This window comes from Sceloporus undulatus, chromosome 4 (genome assembly GCF_019175285.1).
Source record: "Sceloporus undulatus isolate JIND9_A2432 ecotype Alabama chromosome 4, SceUnd_v1.1, whole genome shotgun sequence".
Taxonomy (NCBI): Eukaryota; Metazoa; Chordata; class Lepidosauria; order Squamata; family Phrynosomatidae; genus Sceloporus; species Sceloporus undulatus.
Window position 1 is genome coordinate 55,273,658 of NC_056525.1, and position 23,519 is coordinate 55,297,176.

At 41.5% G+C, this 23,519-nt stretch overlaps 1 protein-coding gene across 1 annotated transcript in view; it reads left to right on the plus strand.

The window, feature by feature from the left end:
• PLXNA2 (plexin A2) overlaps nucleotides 1-23,519 on the plus strand; it is a 518,762-nt gene that overhangs the window by 425,130 nt on the left and 70,113 nt on the right. Inside the window, 1 exon segment of the mRNA XM_042463708.1 lies at nucleotides 15,362-15,513. Within this exon segment, the coding sequence (XP_042319642.1) occupies nucleotides 15,362-15,513 (152 nt within the window).

The following is a 23,519-nucleotide window of genomic DNA, read 5'->3' on the forward strand; positions in this document are numbered from 1 at the left end:
TTTACTTTATTGTGTTCAAACAACCTGGGCCCAGACTTAAGACTACAAAACTAACTTCCATCCATTTTAATTTGGCTGGAAATTGATGGTAATCATAATGAACTGATGTTATGAGCTGCTTGAATTTAACACCCAATGCTAACCAGCATGCCACACTCTGGACCAGGTGAAGTTTCTGAATTTTCTCGCAAGGGTAGCACCATCAAGTACATTACAGCAGTAAACGCAAATAGTACCATGCCATTTTAGCACACACATGTGGGTCCCTTTATTCCCTTGAGAAGTGGGTTAGTTGTTAGATAGCTAAAGCTGACAGAACATCTCTAGCCACTGCTTTAGCTTACTGTTCAAAAGAAGGTACCCATTGTGGGAGAAATGCAGATATAAATCCTGATAAAAATAAATAATTAAATAAAGATTCAAGACTATGAATCACTTGGGAGGGAGCAATGACATCCAAGGCATGCATTTTAAAGATTCCATTGGATGTAAAGTGACAAACAGTAACTGACAAACGTTCCTAGATGCTCTACAGGACGGGCATAAAAAGGGTGTGGCACATTAAACAGTCCAATACATTAACTCCCAGCATGCTATTCCAAGAAATAGGGAATGGAAACATTAGATTTACACACTTATAGCAGAATTATGAGATTTGTCTTCCACCCATCCCTCCCAGGTCAAGTTGTGAGAAATTGGGGATAGGATTTAACTATAGTTGCTTCATTTTGCCAATACATAAAAGGTTTGCTTATTCCTAGCTGGGAGTTTGCACCTGGAGATTAGCTATTTGCACCATTGTAGAGGAGGAATGTCGCCCACTATAAGCAAGATAGCTGCTCCCACCCTCTGGAACTCATTCCAAGGAGGCTAGACTGGCCCCCTCCCTGCTGGCCTTTCGCTGACAATAAAAGCATTTTATTCAGGCAGGCTTTTTAATTCATGACAGGGTAGCTTTTATATGGGTTAGCTGTATTAGATTGTGAGTTTAAACTTTTACTGTATGTTTTTTAATCTTAATTTTAACTGTACTAATTGTGTTATCTTAAATTCGTTTTGTTTTTTATTGTTTTTAAGGGGTTTTTCGTGTGAGCCACTTTGGTCCTTTTGAAAAAGATACCATAAAATGAAATAATATAAAAATAAACTTCATCTCAATTACCTTGGTATGCAAACCTCTCATACACCAGCAAAGACTGCAGAGTGAAGGTTTGGTAGCATGAACTATAAGGAGTACTTAGGGAGCTGGGCCTGGAGAGAGAAGGTTAAAAGGTTTTATTATAGCCTGTTTAAATATTTGGAAGGATGGTATGCGAAGATGGAGCTTATTTTCTGCAGCCAGAGATAGGACCCAGACAATAGATTAAAACTACAGGAAAAGAGATTCCACATTAGGAAGAACTTCCGACAGTAGAGCTGTTTGATACGTGGAAAACACTGCCTTGGAGTGTGTGTTGCCTCTTCTTTGGAACTTTTTAAACACAGGCTGGATGTATCTGTCAGGGGTGCTTTGATTGTGTATTCTTGCATGGCAAAGGTTGAACTTAATGGACCTTGCGTCTCTTCCAACTCTATGATTCTATGATTATTCATACAGATGTAAAGAAAAATGAAGCTGGGTGTCATTGCTAACTTATGACAACTGAACTACTTCCTCCGATGGGACACCATTCACTTAAAGCTAAACCTTACGCAAGATCAAACCCTAGATGGATTCCTAATTGACATAGCATTCTAATGTAACTGATTGACATACCAGTGGCAGAAAAGGGAAAGACCATGGTGCAGCTGCTATGATGGAGTAAGGTATTGTAGAAATATGGATAGCTGGTTTGAGTGCCTTCCAGTGACCTGGAAAAAAGAAGCTATCTGCACCAATATACACCAACAGATTCTGCCCTATGTTATGAATCTCATCTTTGAGTACTAAGCAGGATCCCAAGACAAGGCACTGTGAAAATGGAACAAGGTTTGTGGTCCTCTGTTGGGCTTATATCTTCTTAGAACAGGTCACTCAGCAGGTTTCCTACCCATACCTATGTAGTAGGTTTTTTTCTTAATACCTCCTCTACAAATACTTTCTGTAACAAAGATTGTCTTCATATTTACAAATCAGCCATGCTCGCTCAGCCATGAAGCTCACCATCTCTTGACCAGGCCTTTTCTCATTATTGTTGTGAGAGTCACCTAGAGTCAGATTGTACAATGGCCACAATTTCGACATCATTAACTTGGAGAAGTAAGAGATGTTAAGATAGCCATTGTTAAATATCTGTATGATATTGGAGAAGACAAGCCCTCCCTTCAGCCACCATCTTGAGGGAGAGAGAGGCAGGCTAGCTCCGAGAAGCCAAGTCCTCCCTCCAGTCCATCTGCCTGGTTCAGGCCTTGGAGTAGAGAAGAACTGCTGGACCTCATCCCCTTCCCCACCACCACTCCCTTCTCCTTTGTGTCATGTCTTTTAGATTGTAAGCCTGAGGGCAGAGACCGTCTGATTAAAAAGTTATATGTACATCGCTTGTAAATTTACAGCACTTATAAATAAAGGTAATAATAATAATAATGATATAATAATATATTACCACCAACAAGATGGAACAATTGGTTTCTCTGCTGCTCTAGAGCTGGGATACAACACAATGGATTTAAATAACAGAGAAAAGATTCCACCTAACATAGGAAGAACAGTCCAATGATAAGAGTAATTCAGCAATGAAATAGGTTATCTGAGAAGGGGGTGACTCCTTCTTCTTTGCAGATTTTAAATAGGATTGAATATCACTTCTCAGGAGCTTTAACTATGGATTCCAGCATGGCAGGCATTGAATTATGACCTTGCATCCAATCCAAACTTATATACTATAGTTCATGTTTGGCAGAAATAATACTCCCACGCTTATATCCACGGGTTTCCTTCTCTCCCCCTGTGAAAGGCAGCTCTCATTACTGAAGTGCATTCCTCCCCCCCACTAGGCTTGCCATATCCCTCCTGCCAGCGGACATTCCCGGTTTTTCACCACTAGGGGCGTCCCTGCACGGTTTCCTCCGACTCAGTTTTTCCCGGTTTGAGGAGGTTGCTGCCAGACTCAGGAAGAGCCTTCCGGGCCAGGAGGGGAGGAGGAGGAGAGGCATCGCTTGGGACGACCTCTTGCTGGTGGAAGGGAGGAGGCTGCGATGATAGGAAAAGCAGGGGCTCCTCCGGATGGTCCTGGCCACTTCCTTGGGTCCATCCCTCCCTCCCTCCTCCTCTTCCTTTCAGAGCCCACAGCCGAGGTGAGTGCTCATTCAAACTCCCTGGCTTTTTCTTCTCCCCCCCTGCACTTTGAGACCCCTTTAACTGCCAAAGCTCAATGCTCTGAATTCTGGTGTCTGTGAGGCATTTGGCCTTCTCTGTCAGAGATCTTGGTGCCACAATAAACTACAGTTCCAAGGATTCATAGCACTGAGCCCTGCAGTCAAAGATGTGTTTTGGACACAGAGATCCAGTCCCTAGCTTTTATATCTCTCACACACACTGCAGGAATAATAACCCACTTTGAGACTGCTTTAACTCAATGGTAAGGAATCCTGGGATGCTAGTGTTTGGGAGACATGAGACTTCCTGTCAGTGATGGCTTTGAGGCCACAACAGACTACAATTCCCAGGATTCCCAGCACTGAGCAGTCTCAAACTGAGCATTTCCTCAATGTGGATGCAGCACCTGGTGAGAATTCTGGGCACTGCAGTTCAACTACGTTTGGAGGTTATGGGACTCCCTGTCAAGATAGCTCTGGGGCCACAGTGTACTACAATTCCCAGCATTCCCCAGCACTAACCCAGTATAGTTAAGTCACTCTCAAACTGGATTATTTCCTAGTGTGGATTGCACCTTTGGTGAGGAACTCTGACATTTCAGTCCAGCTATGTTTATTTCTGCAGTGTATTTTGGACCGGGACAAGGTACCAGATCCTCTCCTTTTCCAGGACATGTCCTCCATTTGGATCATGCTAAGACATTGATTTATAATTAATGGGTGTTTGTAGCTTTTATTTTTGGTCATGTCCTACATTTTTTGCTTGAGGGCCTACATTTTGAGAAGGGCATTGTACCTGTCAGAGCTTACAGGGGTTTAACTGCATTTTGCTGTGGTGCTGGAACAACCACCATTCCCAGAATGCCACAGCATTCAGACAAGGCAGTTAAGTGATCTCAAACCAGATTATTTCTCCAGTGTAAATGCAGCCCGCCTTTTGCTTTTCTATGCCTGAGATTTCAAAGCCCAGCCCTGCAGCACAACAAACTACAAATCCCAGGATTCCATAGGATGAGTGATGAGAGTGAAAGCAGTGTCAACTGCTTTAATTCTGCAGTGTGGCAGCAGCCTAAGTGTGCCTAATGCAGTTCTTAAGATGGTGCACCTCTTGCCTACAGAGTCTCACAAGATTTTTTGTTTACAACTTGTACCCATTACTCCATTTCATGTCTCCTTTATTTAGTGGGGTGGAATACAGACAAAACAAGTCAAAATGAAAAAAACCAAGTCCCTTGACCAAGCAGTACACACTCTGAGAAGTATAGTTGGTGCAAGACACCTGAAACCGAGGGCAAATCCACTTTTTGTTTAACAAACCATGTTTGATATGCATAGCCATGTTAACCCATGTTCAGTGTTAAACCCAAAGGGTTTGTTATGGAATAAGCCTCTGAAATATGCAAGAGGCAATGTTAAAATAAAGCCATGTTCAATGCCCAAATGTGCTGTTTGAATGGGAGAGGGGGCTGGCCAGAAAGGAAAGTCCATTCTGCCACTGTCTAGGAATAATGCCCAAATGTCCTCCATTTTGATCATGCCTAAGAAACATGAATTTATATTAACATTTCTAAAAAAAGCATCAATTTTTGCGTGTCCTCCATTTTAAAAAAATGTGTCCTACATCTGAAAATGTTTGTCCTACATTTGTCCCGGTTTGGAGGTCCTGACTTATGCAACCCTCCCCCCCCACACACACACACATACACACCCCAAATAACTTGTTCTATCCTCCAGCATGTCATCAACAGATTCGTGACCCCACGTGTATTGTTCTAAGGTCCTCAGAGGAAAAGCAGTAAAAAAAAAAAAAATAGAAAACACATTGCTGAATCAGAGAAATCATGTCAACTTACATCATAAGGGTGTCTTACACACTTGTTGGATATAACTGCCGTGATCTCTATCAGTAGCAAAACAAATGGGCAGGCAACCAGCTGAAAAACAGTTAATTACCAGTTCTCACAATAACTTTCCCAAACTGCAACACACAAGCAAGCATCAAAGTTTATTAGACAACTCTGGTATCCAGTACATGTTTTCTGATGGCTTTCATTTCAACAGAATGTAAGTAAATCACAGGCATATGCTGGCTTTCTGCCCAGGAATGAATTTTCCCCTCTTACTACTGTCACTAGAAAACAGAAAGCACTCTCTCACTTTCAACCTCATTCTATGTGACACTGAGACCCCACCCACTCTGCCAACCTGATGGGTTCATGGGGTTATTTTCATCCCAAGGGGTTTTGTTCCATTTTTCATTTTTAATCCAAACCTAGAGCCTTTCCATAAAAACAAACTTGCTTTCTCAGCATTTTAGGTTATTCTTTTCACAGAGATCTGTGCTTCATATGCAAAGAGCTGGAGGTCTGTAAGTCACCAGAAGCAAAATGGCCTGCAAACAAACCTCCCTTCCAGTAAATTGTCAGACAGATGTAACATTTCCAGAAAGCAAGAGGTTTCTTTTTCTTCCTAGTAAATGGAGAGGGAAATATCATCCTTCACCCAAGATAGCAACGTCTCAGAAAAATGCGGGCAGGGGTCTCCCTCTTTTCTTCCTTGGGGCAGTCATGGAAACTACTAATATTTCAAAATCCACTGTCAGAATCACTTTATTAGAACTAACCTCAATATCCCAAAATAATGAGCAGCTTTAGAATGCTTAGGATTCTTCATCCAGGAAAATGGAAAGCCAAATGAGTGGGGGATGGGGGCTGTTTTGTGTTGATGGCATAAAGTTTTCATTTAGCAAAATATACAGGGTTTTCCTGGCAGAAGTACTGTACAATTCTGAAACTGAATTTGGCCTTTGGCAAAAGATCTTGTCTTAAACTCTAACTCATCTAGTGAATTGCAACAACCTAACGGTGTGCAGGATCACAATCTAGGCCAGATACTCCTGCACAGATATTGGAAGGCAGCATTGAGAGCAGCAGGACATATCATCATACATGCAGACATAAAATTATGAATTATTTAAGTATGGTTGATTATAAACTTGTTCTCCTCCCCATCTCTGAATTCTGGAGCTTACATTGCACCTCCTTGTCTAACCCAAGTATATCCGCAGCAGCCTTGGTTACAACAACTAGAAATACCATTTAATTCAGGTTTCAAACCCACAGTTTAAAGCAGGGATAGAACTGTGGGTACCGGGAGGCCTCATTCATGGTGGAGTAAAAATAGAAAAATACACTTCCAGCATCCATCAAGAGGTATAATTCTCTCTTTATTCACAAATACTGCACACTTTAGAAAGATGGATAACAGCAATGTTAAGAGAGGTGGAAGTAACCATTATTTGGTGTTTTGTAAAATTGACTGGATAAATCCTGTGAAGGGCAGTGAGCTGAAAATGGAGCAGGTGTGGGCTTCTGGACTCCTTGTAGCTGCCCATCCCTGGTTTAAAGGTTGGTGTTTTTTTCATATCTGAAAAATTAGTTATTAGCCTAACAATAAAAACAGGAATGCAATGTTATATCACAAGTAAAACCAGCACAAGGGAGTGCTACATTGCAAAACAGAAGTAATTCCATGGTCCACACCTGATACATAAATGATTTGGCAAATTTAGAAACACGTATCTGCACTATCTCAAGAAAGGCAGGCGGCAGGCAGGCAGGCAGGCAGGCATCCTGGGAAAGAGGGTAAAATTGTCAGCAGTAGAATTTTTTCTTTGAAAATTTAACAGTTCAGTGGAGAGGCAAGCTTTTAACATTGCAATGAGCCAGCAGGGACTGGAGATTATAGGGACTTTACTTGTTGACAAAAGAAAAATCAATAATAACGTACATGTTAACATGAAATCTTTCCCATCATAGAACACATCATTGGAACCACCCTATGTTCCCCTTGATAGCAAAATCTTCCCCTGCTGCCAGCAGCCTCAATAAATAAATAAAAAATTGGCTTCCTATGAACAAGCAGTGCTCTGATCTCCATTCATTTTTTGCAGGCCTCATTAATATAACATCACTGCAACAAACAACTAACGGGGTTGCAGGGGGGACACTGTCAGCCTGAATAATGGAGTTGCTCTGCTGAGATAACAATAGGTTTGGAATGTACTATCAGCTGCGACAGAGACAAGGAGTGATCCGCCAGGCTGATGAACTAGCATGTGGATGAGCTGAGCCCTGCTGGGCTTGCAGACTGGGATGTAGCAGTTAAAATATTACCATGGAATGAAAAGATATGTTTCGTATAGCTTTTGTAAGGCCACAAATAATCCATTTCTCCCTTCTTAGATAGGTGCTATGGTTTTCAAATGGTCTACCTTACTAGACTTGATGGATTTCTCTCTCCTGTATGGTTTAGCTTATTCCCAGCAGACCCTGCTATCATAGACTGAGTCAGTCCTCCTTAGGCAGCCATGAACCATCTTGCTGTTCCTCCTGAACTCCCTGGCTGTTCCTCTAGAGAGCAACAAAAACTTGCCTGGGGCCCTTGAACTTGTCCTGGGGCCCTTGAACTAGGCTATTGTCTCAGGTGTAGTGGTGACATCCTTCTATTTTCTCTGTTGAAATCAATTATGCTTAAGCCTTGAAGCCAAGAAGTCTTGTAGCACAGGCTTGGGCAGGCCTGATTGGATTTAAATTATAAGATACCAAAGTGAAACAGAAGAATGAACATTCCCCCCCAGTTGTCTGAGGGACAGCAACCCGGCCCCCGGCTCAAAAAGGTTGCCTACCCCTGTTCTAGACTATGAATGATTGCCAAGAAGGGTCTTTGTCAGTGTAGTGCTAGGTCTATGGTCAGGGCAATATGTCTGTCAAATCTTTTGCTGGGGAGTTGGTGTTCAACTTGTGGATCTTCCTATTCATCTTGGAGGAATTTGTTGTTGTTGTTGTTGTTGTTGTGTGCCTTCAAGTCACTTCTGACATACTGATTCTAAGGTGAACCTATCACAGGAGTTTCCTGGCAAGATTGGTTCAGAGGGGATTTGCCTTTGCCTTCCTCTGAGGCTGAGAGGGTATGGCTTGCCCAAGGTCACCCTGGGGGTTTCACAGCTGAATGGGGATTCAAACCCTTGTAACCAGAGTCATAGTCCCACACTCAGCTCTCTCCTTGGGGGAAAATGGTTCAGTAGTTACCATGTTGCTTGTCCAGGGATTCAGAATTGTTTGTTTGCACTGTCCTCAAATGGTGCACTGTTGCAACTTCCTAAATTGTGAAGTCAAAGGCCAGCCACAGATGCTGGCAAAACATCAGGAAGAAACTCTTCTAGAACATGGCCATATAGCTCGAAAAACCCACAAAAAAATAAATAAATCCTAAAATGTGTTCTCACACAATTACTGCTTCATGACCTGCAAGACTGTGCTGGCCCAGTGCTATCCATTTCCTTTTGTTTTGCAGAGCATGCAATAGAATTGAACCATTAAAACCCATGATGGGATGCAAGTATTACAAGACCATAATGGGATCCTTGCTTTTTAGATCCATCTCTGTTAATGTGTGACAGGGGAGAAGTTTTTAAGGAAATCACATTTAGATTATGGGGATGGGGAAACAAATAAGATAATTCCCATTTTCACTGAGATACTATGATGCTTAAATATTATTGCAGCTTCAGGACAGCATTTGGGCAGAAAAAAAATAAAAGGAGAGGGAAATAACAGTGTTATCATGATAGGAAATAGTTACAGGCTGCAGGGAGCAGGCAGAAGGCTTGGGTGATGCCTTCCCAGATCAGATCACCTGTTTTTCAAAGACAAGATGAGTAGTAATGGGAGACTTCAATTACCCCAATATCTGTCATTATATGTGAAATGATGTAAAAAGTAGCTATAACAATGTGAAAAATAAAAGGAACAATCCAGGCTCCTTCAGAACCACCCACCCTGATCTATCTTAGCCGTTTCTCTTTGAGAACATGAGAATCCTCTTTTTCACAAGTCTTGTGAAGGTGCCAATGTTAAAGGTGGTGATGCCAGAAAATACTCAGTACTTACTCCTCATTAACTTCTGTTGTTGAGCATCATGCTTCTTGCACTCTGAATTAAATGCTACTCAAGTCCAAGTTTTGAGGATTTTCCTCCCCCATTAGAAGTATTCTCCATGATAGCAACTGTGATGCTAAGCATCAATATGTATGCACAAATGCTCAAGTAAAAGGCATGCTGTAGCAGCATAGTTGCTCTCTATATGATCACTATGCAATTTTTCCCATCTTGAAAAAATCCCTGTGGATGCCCTCAATTGGAATAATTGTATTGCTGCATACATGCTGTCTTGGAAAGGGAATTAGACATATGTAGATTTGTAGAAAGATCATGTTTTGCAAAGGGAAATGATACAAGACAGATTATGATTGCAATGTTGGCTGTGATTCTGTGGCTGATGCTGACACCTGCCCCATACCATCAAACAAATCAAACATTTATATGACACATTTCATAACCATTTTCTGATATTACTTTTCTTGGGCTTTCAGTGGTAAAATGCCACATGGAATTTCCCCTTTTCACATCGCTTATCTCTACTGTAGGAAAATCTTTACCTGTTAAATTTCTTTATGACAGGCTGTTATTGTAGACAGTCTAATAAGAAGATGGCAGCTGTAAGAATAGTAGGCATTCTGCCGATACCATGACATCAACAGAAGTTTGAGATTGGGCTGTAGAACTATACCCTGTATCATTTACCTGGGATCAATGTAAAAGGTGGATGCTTTTTTTGTAAGGTACTGTTTTAGATTCCATTACCATGATAGGTGGTTTTGGCCCAGTCCAGTTCTATTTATAGGGGCCCAGATAACTGGATCTTTTCAGTCTTTGCTGCCTTGTGTGATTATAACTGAATTTTCCCAGCTGTAATTAATTGAATGCATCTGTTCTGACCCTGCGGCAGCTTTGTGACACAGTTCCTTCAAAACTGTTCAATTAGTGGCCACTAAAATCTAGGTCGAATTGGAAGTCTGGTTCGGGTATTTTCCAGGTCAGAACATTTGGAAAATAAAGAGGCAAGATTGCCTTGTTTGACATTGTAGTCAGCTTTCATTGACTCAAGTTAGGTAAGAAATGTTATCAGCATGGCAAAAATATAAAATGGCAAGCAGTGGGTTTTACTGGGAGGGGCAAAGTGCCTCAGCTTGTCAATGCAAATGCTGCAGCAAATGCATTTTAAAAAATAACATACAATTGTAAGGGAAATAACTGTCAAGAATTGTGAACCGTTGTATATGGGTGACTTGTAAACATTAGCAGAAGCAGACCTTCAACAGTGTTTAGTATAATATAATGCAGTTTGATTTTCGTATCATGTCTTTTTTAGACACATGATGCTTTGCAAAGGGAAGTGATACAAGACACACTACAGAGTGTGAGTTTCAGAAAGCAGAGTGTAACAGATGCTACACAGTGAATAGATTAAAGCTTTTAGTCCAGGAGCTGAGAGCATGGTGAAAGATGGGAATTGAGGTTAAGGCAAGAGAACAAAATAAGTGCCTTTAGAGAACAATGCCATCCTCCAATAATAATAATAATAATAATAATAATAATAATAATAAAAACTTTATTTATATACCGCCTTTCCACAATGATCAAGGCGTATTGTATGGGGAGAGGCATTCCCTCAAGTAACACGGGCCCAAGCCATGTAGTGCTTTATAGGTAATAACCAACACTTTGTGCTGAGCCCAGAAACTGATAGGCAGCCAGTGGAGAGACCTTAATACCAGAGTTAATGGTACCAGTATGGTTAACTATTTCCTCTAATTCAAATAACATGGCTTTAGAGTTACAGAATAAACAGATGCAGAAGTGAAGTGAGAAAAATTAAGAAGTTCAACAAAAAAGGAAAGAATGAAAGGAGGAAACTGATAAGGAAGGTTTTTTGTGGGTTTTTCGGGCTAAGGAAGGCTTACATTACAAGAAGGCACTGAGACTGTCTAGAAAAATCTCTTCTTTCAGAGTCTGAGGTGGGAGTAGAGAGGAAGGACACAGAGGAAGCAGTTTTTCATTTAGTTATATGTGACATAAGTTTAGGCAAAGAGTCAGAAGCTAAGAGAGAAAAATGCTGACATTTAAGAGGGCATGATGAATCCTTCATTGGTACGGTTAGATAATTTTAGACTCTGGACTTAATGGTCTTAATGACCTTCTTTAGATGGTAATAGGTATTACTTTGCTTATTTCAAAATGTGGGTAAGCCAACACTGTTGCATTTTATGTCCTTCCTGCCCATTTTGTAGCATTGGGACCTGAATTTCAAACTTAAAGTCCTACCTTGTGAACACTTCAGGTACACTCTCACCTAATTTCTAGCGTGTGGAATGGGGTATGGTTTCTTAGTGGTAAGAGAAGTTTGCTCTGCATGTAATCAGTGAACAGGGGTCCCACACATGTGAGGGATAAATCTGAATTGGAAAACAAAAACTGGAACCTAACAAGGAAAATGGAATCAAAATTAATAACAATAGACACCAAAGTCAAAACATTGGTGGATCATTTTCTTGCAAATAATTTCTTACTTTCTATTCTTAAACTGAATTAGAGGACATCATTTGAAATAAAAAGATTATAGTTTGCTTGAGTATAATCTAAGATTATGAAAGTGTGTTCTACCAGACATTTATTGCCCCCACTACCCCATATTATGTGTTGCACAGAAATGTCCAAAGCAAGGGTAGGAACAGTTAATTTTATTCCTTTTGCCATTATTATTATTATTATTATTATTATTATTATTATTATTATTATTATTATTACAGTATTATTATTATTATTATTATTATTATTATTATTTCTTATCCAGTTCTCGTATGGATTGAAGCAAGAAACAAATAACATAAAACATAAGATCAGTTACAAGAGTATCTAAACTGTTCAATGTTGAAATCCATCAATTTAGAAATAATTTGCATACTCCTGTTGAAAGAGACTGGTCTTTACTGGGCTTTTTTTTTAAAAAAAAATGCAGACAAGATCTCCAGCTAACAAAACTCTTCCAGCAGGTCATTCTATAATCTGGGGGTGGCCAAAGAAAATATCCTATACAGTATGTAACAGTCAGCCTACTTTGAACTTGAGTAGATTTCTCCACAGGACCTGAGTAAATGAGGTAAATTAAACAGGAGAAGCCAATCCTGTTGTTAACCTGAACCCAAATCATGTCAGGCCTGAAAGGTAATAACATTTTATACTTTGCCCCAAAACTAATTTGCTGCCAGTGGGGTGACTTTTATATTGATGTGATATGATCACTCCTAGAAGTGGCCAATCTGGCCGCCATGTTTGGAACTAACTGACATTTCTGGACTTGGTAGGGAGGTAGCCCAATGTACAATGCATTACAGGCATCCATCTACCAACCATTGTTTTGTGTTTTTTAAATGAAATGACACTTTTCAAGGTTGTCTTGCTCCAACAGACAAGATTGCAACTTGTGTCATATTACAAAATATTTCCAAACTATGAGAAGCTAGAATAGTGATGTGTCAGAGCATGCTGTGCCAACATAATGACTTACTATGGCCCAAAACTAAGTAGCAGTTTTCAACATGAGAAAACAGCTGTTGAAATGGTTCTGGGAATTGCCCCTACATTTTAAAGACACATTTAATGAACAAGGGGTTTACCATCTAGTACTGCAAACCACTAACAGAAGCCAGAAATTGATACCATATGTTTTCCTGACTGGTGCCCATCAGTTATAAAGTTTGTAATGAATTACAGAATATTCCACTTGAAGATGGTGGTTGTGAGAATATCTTTTCGTAGACTGGGAGCTGAAGCAGTTATGACAGAGGCATACTATAAATAGGCAGCTTATGAAATAAACTCCCACCTTTTAGTATTTCAAAAAGACATTTAAGGAGGTGCAAATGCCTTGCTCCCTAATAAAATGTGGTATTTAACATTCAAAGCTTGTCCAAAGTGGAGCTTAATGAAGTTCTCCAAAGTAACTGTTAAACCTTTTAAGGTTACTAGCTATTATAAAGTCTATAAAAAAGAAGTAGTCTCCCAGTAGAAGTTTCTGCTACTAACAACCAGCTGCAGCCTCCCACTAGATTTCTTGTGTTCCACTGGAATAGGCACAGGATCGGCCTCCCACAACTATTCAGTTGTCAGGGCATGATTCAGCAGCTGAGAAGGTGAAACAAACATGCTGGGCTGGTAGTGATTACAGAAAATGATGCAGCCCAGAGTTGGACTCCATTATTTACTTCCCAGTGCTTAGAACACATGTGCAAATTGGCAAATGAAATACAATATGGGGTTGAGTGTAGACTATGAAGGGTGATGGAATTGTTGGAAATGCTTCTGAACAATATGTTGTGCATTAATCTCACATTGGTATGAATTTAGCTCACATCTGGTCTGTGACATCTGCCCAAGAAGCAGGTGGCATTTGGCACAGCTGTTGGAGTACTGTGGTTAAAGCCATATTGAAGTGATGATCAATTGCAGTGAGGTCAGATTAATATCAAGATAGAAAGTGCAACAAAATAGCAAGTTAATCCTTAAGCTTCTGCCATCACATCTGTATGAGGACACATGGAAAGTCCCTGCCTACCCTTTTCTTCCGTTCCTTTACTTCATATTGTCTCCTCTTCTGTTAAAATTTAGATAGTAGACTGTGTGTGTGTGTTCGTTCCTGATTATACCACAGCACTCTTCCATATTAATGCACAAGTCAACATGCATTCATTACAAATGCTTGATGCTCTGGGCAGATTAAAGATAAATGCATCTGCACATACACACAGAGACACATACACACACACAAAGCATCATTCCCTCAGAACAATTCAGTTTATGCAAATACAAATTTAAAATGGTCCAATAATTGTGACAGAACAGAAGGAGTAGACTGTAAAGGGAAAATGCACTGCACCCTATAGTTGGAGGCTAACCTGTGGCACTAGAGATAGAAGGCCTTGTCTGCATGGGCCAAAAGTCCTGCTCTCCCCACATGTTCTGACAACATCATGTTTGGACTACACATATCTCAAGCCTCAATTGTGGTGTGAGCAGTCTGAATGACAGCTGGCACATTCTGCACCAGAGGTAAAATGCCTGAAAAAGCATTTTAAAAAATTATCTGTTACTCTGGATCTTCATTATATTTAGACACAGGTTCCCTGTGCTCCTCATAGTAGCTGTACTTTTTCCCTGGTTTTCTGTTTTGTTTTGCACATATATTCATATATGCTGTAGGTAACTAATACAATTCTTCTTTCATTATATTGCTTTCTATAAGTGTCATGGGAGTGCAGGATTAATTGTTTTTGATCAGCACAAGCCCAGCTACTGCATAATCACTGGACCCCCTCCTCCCATCTTTTTAGTATACCAGATCAAAATTATCAGGAGCAGGGACAAGCACAGATTCTGAATGTTTGGCATTGTTTAAAAGAAGTAAGCACTACTGACTTAGAGAGATTATTCTCATGTAACTAAATCACACTAATCCCAATGAATTGGATATTATGCTATATACTGCTGCTCTCTTGGAGATGACTTTTTCTCTGTAAATCTCTCTCTCTCTCTCTCTCTCTCTCTCTCATGTGTATGTGTGTGTGTACTCCTGGATTTCAAAATCTGTCACTGCAACACTGTATATAACAACCCAGCTTGAAAAGCCATAATTGAATTTGGATATCTTATTTCATCAAGACACATGGGCCGGAGCTACATTTTGAACGTGTCTTTGCCTCATCTGCCTTTAGAGTGAGGTGGCCAAACATGTTATTAGTCTGAAGTTCCTAGTTTTCTTCATTATTGGCTATGATAGCCAGGGGTAATGAAAGCTGCAACTCAGCAACATCTAGAGTACCATACTTTACCAGTTTCTGCTGTAAAGTCCTGCATTGTCCTAGTTTTCCATTGTGGTTATTCACACACAGTCCTTAAGAACAAAAATGTCATTCTCATTTTCTAGATGGGCCAATTGACTTATTTAATTATTTCTCAAAGTAACTGAAACTATATTTACAATAGAGACAAATTGAAACCTGTGGTTTCTTCTGATCAAACAATACCTGCCTTGCTAGGAAGAATAGTTCATTCTTTTCTTTCTTACTTTCTTTTTTTGATGAACAATATGTTTTTCTTTCCCTCCCCAGATCTTAACTGTCTCAGGCCCACCAGAAGGAGGAACACGTGTGACAATTCGTGGAATTAACCTGGGACTGGATTTCTCTGAGATAGCCCATAATGTGCAGGTGGCTGGGGTGGAATGCACTCCACTGGAGGACCAGTACATAATTGCTGAGCAGTAAGTTTCTGTGGCTTCACCAAAGAATAAACACCATTTACAGTATTCAGTATAAATGCTGTGACACTGCTTGAACAATTAGTGCAAAAAGCCTGCATACTGTAATATCCACAGCTTTAGAACTGTAATCAATGTAGGATCCAGTGTAACCCTCCTACATATGTTAACATTTTTGGATATTAGCATCAATTAGAGTATATGTCAGAGATATTTACACCAGTGAAGAGATCCAGGACATCAATACTGGAAGCCAGGTGAAGAGCATCTGGATAAAAATTAAAGGCGAGGGAAACAACAAGGATGTTATGGTGGGAGTCTACTACCGACCCCCCAGTCAGATGGAGGAATTGGATGATTCCTTTCTAGAACAGATGACTACACACTCAGAAAGGAGAGATGTAGTAGTGATGGGTGACTTCAAATTCAAACTCAGCAAAATCCTCAAGGTCTAGCAAATTCCTCACTTGCCTGGAAGACAATTTCATTGTCCAAAAGGTGGAAGAGGCAAAAAGGGGGTCAGCTATTTTAGATCTGATCCTAACCAACAAGGATGACTTGGCTAATGGGGTGAAAGTGGTGGGATCATTAGGTGGAAGTGACCATGTTCTCCTGGAGTTTGTAATACAGTGGAAAGGAGAAGCCAGGCATAGTCATAAGTTTATCGCACCATTCCCCGGTGCATTCTAACGTGCACGCGCGGGGCCATGCACAGAGCGTGATGGGAACCCGATGGAGCCCAGAACACTATTTTTCTGCACAGTGGAACGCCGCAGTCGCGGCCGGGCATTCTCATCGCGTTCCCATGGAGTTCCAGAGGGCGCCATTTCTGGGAAACAGTTCCCAGAACTGGTGTCTTCTGGAACTCCATGGGAACGCGATGGGAACAGCCGGCGGCAACTGTGAGGAAAAATAGCATTCTGGGCCCCATCGGGTTCCCATCACACTCCATGCACAGCCCCGCGTGTGCATGTTAGAACGCACTGGGGGACGTTTTAACCCCAGTGCGATAAACTTCTCAGACACACATTCTAGACTTTAGGAGAGCTGATTTCAGTAAACTTAGAGAAATACTGGGGGTGATCCCATAGTCAGGAATACTTAAAGAGAAGGGAGTTCAGGATGTATGAGAGTTTCTCAAAAGGGGGATAGTGAAGGCACAATTTCAAACAGTTCCAGTGAGGAAGAAAAATGGGAGGTGTCTCAAGAAACCAGGATAGATGACTAAGAGACTTTCAACTGAGCTAAGCTTTAAATGGAACATGTATAAGAAATTGAAAAAGGAGGAAATCACAAAAAAGGAATTCAAAGAAATAGCAGCCATGTTTAGGGGTAAAGTCAGAAAAACTAAAGCGCAGAATGAACTCAGGCTTGCTAGAGAGGTTAAAAACAATAAAAAGGGCTTTTTTGGATATGTCTGCAGCAAAAGGAAGAAGAAGGAAATGGTAGGGCCACTGCGTGGAGAAGATGGCAAAATGCTAACAGGTAACAGAGAAAAGGCAGAATTACTCAACACCTTCTCAGAAAAGGAAAAGGGTGCTCAACCTGTGGATAATGGAGCAAAGTACAGAATAGGGGAATTTCAGCACAGAATAAGTAAGGAGATAGTACAGGAATACCTTGTTTATCTAAATGAATTTAAGTCTCCAGGACCAGATGAACTACATCCAAGGATATTAAAAGAACTGGCAAATGTAATATCGGAGCCATTGGCAATAATCTTTGAAAACTCCTGGAGAACAGGAGAAGTCCCAGCAGACTGGAGGAGGGCAAACATTGTCCCCATCTTCAAAAAGGGGAAAAAAGAGGATCCCAACAATTATCGTCCAGTTAGTCTGACATCAGTACCAGGAAAGATTTTGGAGCAGATCATTAAACAGAGAGTCTGTGAACATCTATAAAGCAATGCCATAATCACAAAATGTCAACATGGGTTTCAGAGAAACAAGTCGTGCCAGACAAATCTAATCTCTTTCTTTGATAAAATTACCAGCTTGGTAGATGAAGGGAATGCTGTGGATATAGTATATCTTGATTTCAGTAAGGTTTTTGACAAGGTTTCCCATGAAATTCTTGCAAACAAGCTTGTAAAATGTGGGTTAGACAAGGTAACTGTTACATGGATTTGTAATTGGTTGACTGACCCAAGCCAGTGCTCAACAATGGCTCCTTTTCATCCTGGAGAGAAGTGACCAGTGGGGTCCCACAGGGCTCTGTCCTGGGCCCATTGCTATTCAACATCTTTATCAATGACTTGGATGACAGAATTGGGGGCACACTCATCAAATTTGCAGATGACACCAAATTAGGAGAAATAGCTAATACCCCAGAGGACAGGATTAAAATTAAAAATGACCTGATTAGACTAGAAAACTGGGCCAAAGCTAACAAAATGAAATTCAGCACAGAGAAACGTAAGGTACTGCACTAAGGGCAGAAAAATGAAATGCACAGATATAGGATGGGGAAAACCTGGCTGAAGGAGACTACGTGTGAAAGGGATCTGGGAGTCCAAGTAGACCACAAGTTGAACATGAGTCAATAGTGTGATGTGGCAGCTAAAAAGGCCAATGCAATTTTAGCCCACATCAATAAAAGTATAGTGTCTAGATCAAGAGATGTAATAGTGCCACTCTATTCTGCTTTGGTCAGGCCCCACCTGGAATATTGTGTCCAGTTCTGGGCACGGCAATTCATAAAGGATATTGAGAAACTGAGCATATCCAAAAGAGGGCGACTAAAATGGTGAAGGGTCTGGAAACCTTGTCCTATGAGGAACGACTTAGAGAGCTGGAGATGTTTAGCCTGGAGAAAAGAAGGTTAAGAGGTGATATAGCTCTATTTAAACATTTGAAGGGATGTCATATTGAGGAGGGACCAAGTTTGTTTTCTGCTGCTCCAGAGAACAGGACCCGGAGCAATGGATGCAAGCTGCAGGAAAAGAGATTCTGCCTCAACATTAGGAGGAACTTCCTGACAGTAAGGGCTGTTCGACAGTGGAACACACTCCTTCCTCGGAGTGTAGTGGAGTCTCCTTCTTTGGAGGTCTTTAAGCAGAGGCTGGATGGCCATCTGTCAGGGATGCTTTGATTGAGAGTTCCTGCATGGCAGGGGGTGGACTGGATGGCCCTTGTGGTCTCTTCCAACTCTACGATTCTATGATTCTAGTTAATTCATTGTTTTTACAAACAGCAATATGCATTTCAGTTTAGTGTAAAAATATGGACTTTTATTAAGGATTATTGTATTGTATTCAGGTAGAGTCCTGGTGGACTTTATTGTTGTATTCTCGAGTTATGTACACCGCTTTGATCAATGTGGAAAAGTGGTCTATAAATAAAAAATTTATTATTATTATTATTAAAATGCCAGTACTGCAGCCACAGCATTGTGAATTCAAACCCAGAGGGCCCAAGGTTGACTAGGTCTTCCATCCTTTCATAGGCTGGCAAAGCTAGTACCTAGCTTGTTGGGGAATTGGCTTACAGATTGTAAGCCACTCAGAGGTTGCTGGTTTCACTATTAAGCGGAATAGAAATGTAAATGCTATTGCTATTGCAGGGGTAGGCTCTGGAGGCCAATTTTCTGTTCCTGGGACAATCAGAAGAGGGTTGTACAGATTGCTCGAAACGTCAAAAATTTGGGGGGGGGGGCTACTTATGCATAAGAGGTCTATCAAAATGTTAAACAGCATACATAGGCATTAACAGCATCTTCTGCAACACAGTGAAATGCAATTCCTGGAGACTTCCAGGAGATGAAATTCAGCTAGGCCAACATTTGGATTCTAGAGTGGTCACATGTCACACAAAGAACCTAGGGGCCTGCATGTGCCTGCATGTGGCACATGCAGGGGCCTGCATGTGGCCCCAGAACTGTACTTTGCCCAACTTTGCCTTGGAGAAAGATAGTCATTCAGAATCTTTGTACTGGTAGGATCTGCTATTTTTAGTAATCCCCATTGTTTGTTGTAATGGGATCTAGCTGACAACTGATAGCATTGCACTGAGCATTGGTGGTGATCTACTCATGCACTTGTTCTTTCAACTTGAAGTGTCTCTAATACATGAAAGTGTGAGGAAACTGAAAGGTAAATGCCTTATCTTTACTGCTACTCTAATAATGTCTGTGTATTATATTGTTAATGCAATATTAGATAGAATCATATAGATCAGGTTAGACAACTGTGAAGATTGCAGGGGCTATTCCCACTTTCAGGACCTCTTTGCGGGCCATAACATAGCTGAAAGTGGCATGGCCTCACTTCTGATTCTAGTGTGAAGTCAAAGGCTTTCATGGGCAGCATCCATAGTTTTTTGTGGGTTTTTCGGGCTATGTGGCCATGTTCTATAAAACATGGCCACATAGCCAGAAAAACCCACAAAAAATTCTGGTTCTGGGTTTGGCTGAAAAATGTCTGTTTTCCCTCAGTTTTCCAGGATTTGAGAGCAGTGGGGTCGTTTTTTAGGAGTTTTAGGATTGTTGGGGATGTTTGAGGGCTGAAAAGGACAGATCTTATAAAAAAAAATTAGAAGCGGTCTAGGGTTTTGGGGAGATTCCAGGCAGGCTTTAGGTATGTCACAGGGTCACATGAATCCCAGTCCAGTTTGAGATAAAAGTGGGATATAAATCCAATAAATAAATAAATAAATAAAGGTTTTCCCACCTTTATTTAGACTGTTCTCAAATGTTAGTTTTCTGGATATTTGGGACTTCACCTCCCAGTATTCTTGATCTGCTAGCCTGGACTTCAGAGAGTTGAAGTTTAAATCAAAAACATCTGGAAGACAAATGTTTGAGGATGACTGATTTAGAACTTTTATTCCTAATGTTGAGCTTGCCATATTTATTTATTTTTCCCCTCTAAAACTTTCATTTGAATCCAAGATCTCCATGGTCCCTCAGGTGCAGGAACAAGAAATCTAGTGCCTGTCAGATCTCTTGGACCACAACACCCATAGGCCTGAATCCTCTGTGATGCAACATTGTAGAATTAGCTATAGCTAGATTTGCCACTGCCCCCTGCAACCCCCATGGCCATTCAATAACTGGTGGCAGGGGCATCACTAGGGAGTGTGAGGAGTTAAGAAGGCACTGGGTGACACTTCAGTGTGGGGTGAACTGCTAGTGGAGTGGTTGCTTGCAGTCCAAGACACACACACCAACATCCCCTTCATCACCCAGGGTGCCTCTGCCCTCTGTCTAATGTGACTGCTGGAGGGGTGGGGTGCTGCTGTTGCCACCCATCAGCTCCATCAGGGTCTGGCAGGGCTGTTGACCAGGCTGGTAAAAGGAGGTGCTGGAGGCGGCAGCAGTGGCAGCCATGAATTCCTTCCCATCCTATCATCATCACCTTCCTTTCACGCTAGACCAGCAGCCCTGTCAGATCTAGAAGGGTAACAGCAGCAGCTCACCTCCAGTTTAGGCTTCTCTACTGCCTTAGAAACTCTCAAGCTCAAATAAGAGAACCCAAGGCTATGGAGAATCATGAAGCACAGGAGGTGACAGCAAGCCTAGGGCAACCAAGGATGGGGTGTGGGAAGGGGCTGCTGGGAGACAGCAAAAGCTCACCTTTGCTGCTTCCAGTTAATGCTTCTCTGCTGGCTTGGTCTCTCTTGACCTTGGCTAAGAAGGTGCAAGGCAGTGGCAAAGCACGAGGTAGAGGAGGAGGCAGAGAAGTCAACACAGCAGGGGCACATGCTGTTGGCTAGCTGGCTGCTGCACATAGTGAGGGGGGGAGGCAGTTGGCAGCAAGGATGGGGCGAGATGGGCTGGCGGGGGCATGAGACAGTGGCAGCCAATGACTTCTTCCCTTCCTGCCACTCTCGTCTCCCTTTCCTGTCTAGCCAGCAGGCCTGGAAGGGGGCTGCCATGTGGTCACAGCATAACGCGCCCAACATAGGTAGCAGCAGACAACAGAGGCTCCCTGGCTGATGACAGGCATCTTGGGCAGGACTGAGAGGACAACAAGGCAGTAGGGATGTGGGGGACTACAATGAGCATCCCTCCCTGCCTGCTGCCACTTATCCTTCTACCATCCCCTCCTCTTTCCCTATGTTTTCTCCCTTAGGTTGGCTGCCTGCCTGAGGGTGACAACATGAGTTACAGCACTGGGGGTGACACCAACTCTAGTGATGCCATTGATTGGTGGAGAGTGGAGGAAAGGCAGAGATGCACATGACATGACATGCAATAATTACATCATCTGCTGCGGTCCACTGGGGTCCTTAAAGGTTCTTACCAAATGATCACATTTTGCATCTCACTATGAGAACATAGAAGATTCTCCACCCCCACACCCTCCACCAGGCATTGAATTGTAGTGGGAAGTGGCCTATTGTAGCAGGAAGGAAGGAATTCCAATCTCCACAATACACACACACACACACACACACACACACACACACACAAGTATAAGGTGGACTCACACTTGCATATGCCACTAACAGAATGCCACTTCAGACGCCATCATCCTGGCCAGTGATGAGAGATTATGGCAGCTATAATGTGATACAATATGGTAGGCTGTTATTCTCTTTGACAAACCATGTTGAACAGAAATATGTTGCCCTTGCGTCAACTGCCTCAAGACCTATATTGCCCTAGTTTTCCACTAGAATGCTCTTGTTTTCTAAAGAATAGAAGATATCATATCCATTTTGTTAGGGAATGAGAGTTCATTTGTTAGAGAATGAGAGGCTTTCATACCATCTTTCCTCCACAGGCATTGTGAGATGGAATGATCCCACATACACTTTCTCAGTGTATAACTAGATTCCTGGGGACATTCTAATGCAAAATCATTCTACTTTTCTTAGGGCCACTGTGACCTAAATGTCTCACTCTTGAGAAAAAAGTATATATGTGCTGTTAATAGTTTGTGATTAATTAATCATGTCTCAATGCCAAGATGGCTTCTGGAGTTACCTTCTAGCACAATAACTTTCATGATTATATCTTTGTCATTTCCTTCTTTCCTGTTCCACAATGCTGCACAAATGAAAACCCTGTACCTGTCAGGCCAGGTTCTCAGCTAGTATAAATCAGCAGCACTTCAATGATTTAAGCCAGTTTGTACCAACTAAGAACTCAGGGGCTGGATTTATATCTTGGGGATTAAGCAACCCTTTAAAACTTTTATTAAGCATTTTGTTCCTCTTTAAGTCTAGGCTCCTGCTTTGCTAAGCAACTTTCCTGATGTGCACCTTGCAGTTTATACTCAGCCTCCTCCCTGCTCCAATTGGAATGCGTCCCACCATGCAACTGGATGCAGGCAGCCATTTGTTAAGCGTGTGAGGCAGTGACAGCAGTTTAATCCGAATAGGCCTCTGCTGGAGTCAATTCATTTATTTCACTAAGAAAAATGTCAGCTGAAAATTAGAAAATAGGCATGTAACAAAGACAGGCGAACAACCCTTCCCCAGTGACACATGTCCCTGTGTCGACTGCTTATTTGTTTGTTTTTGTTGAGTTACTATTTTTCACGGTGGGTTGGGGGAGCTCATATGCCGAAAGGAGGGACATGCCATTAAATCCCATGTAAGACTAGATAAGAAAGAATACATTAAGTTGCCACTGCCACCACCCCTGAGCTAAAAATATTTCCAGAAGGGTAGCCATGTTAAGTCTGCAACAATAAGAAATGGCTGATAGTATTTTGGGAGCTTAAAGACTAACAGCATTATTATAACATTAGCTTCTTGGACTGTATTCAATCACTGAAATGTATTAGATGAAACATGGGTTGGATGACAGTGAAATGCACAAACTACAATATGCAATAGTTCTGTGAAATTCTTCACATCTCTCTCCAGTTGCACCTCTCTCTCCAGCTTTGCAAATATAGTACATGAATATAGCTCAAAAAGTTTTGGATTTTGGAGGATTTCAATATTTGGAATTCTGGATAAGGGATACTTGGCCTATACCAATGACCATCATAGAATACTGAGGAAATGTGTTCAGTAAAATAATTCTGGAATAACTTTTTGCTGCTTTTGCCAAAAGCA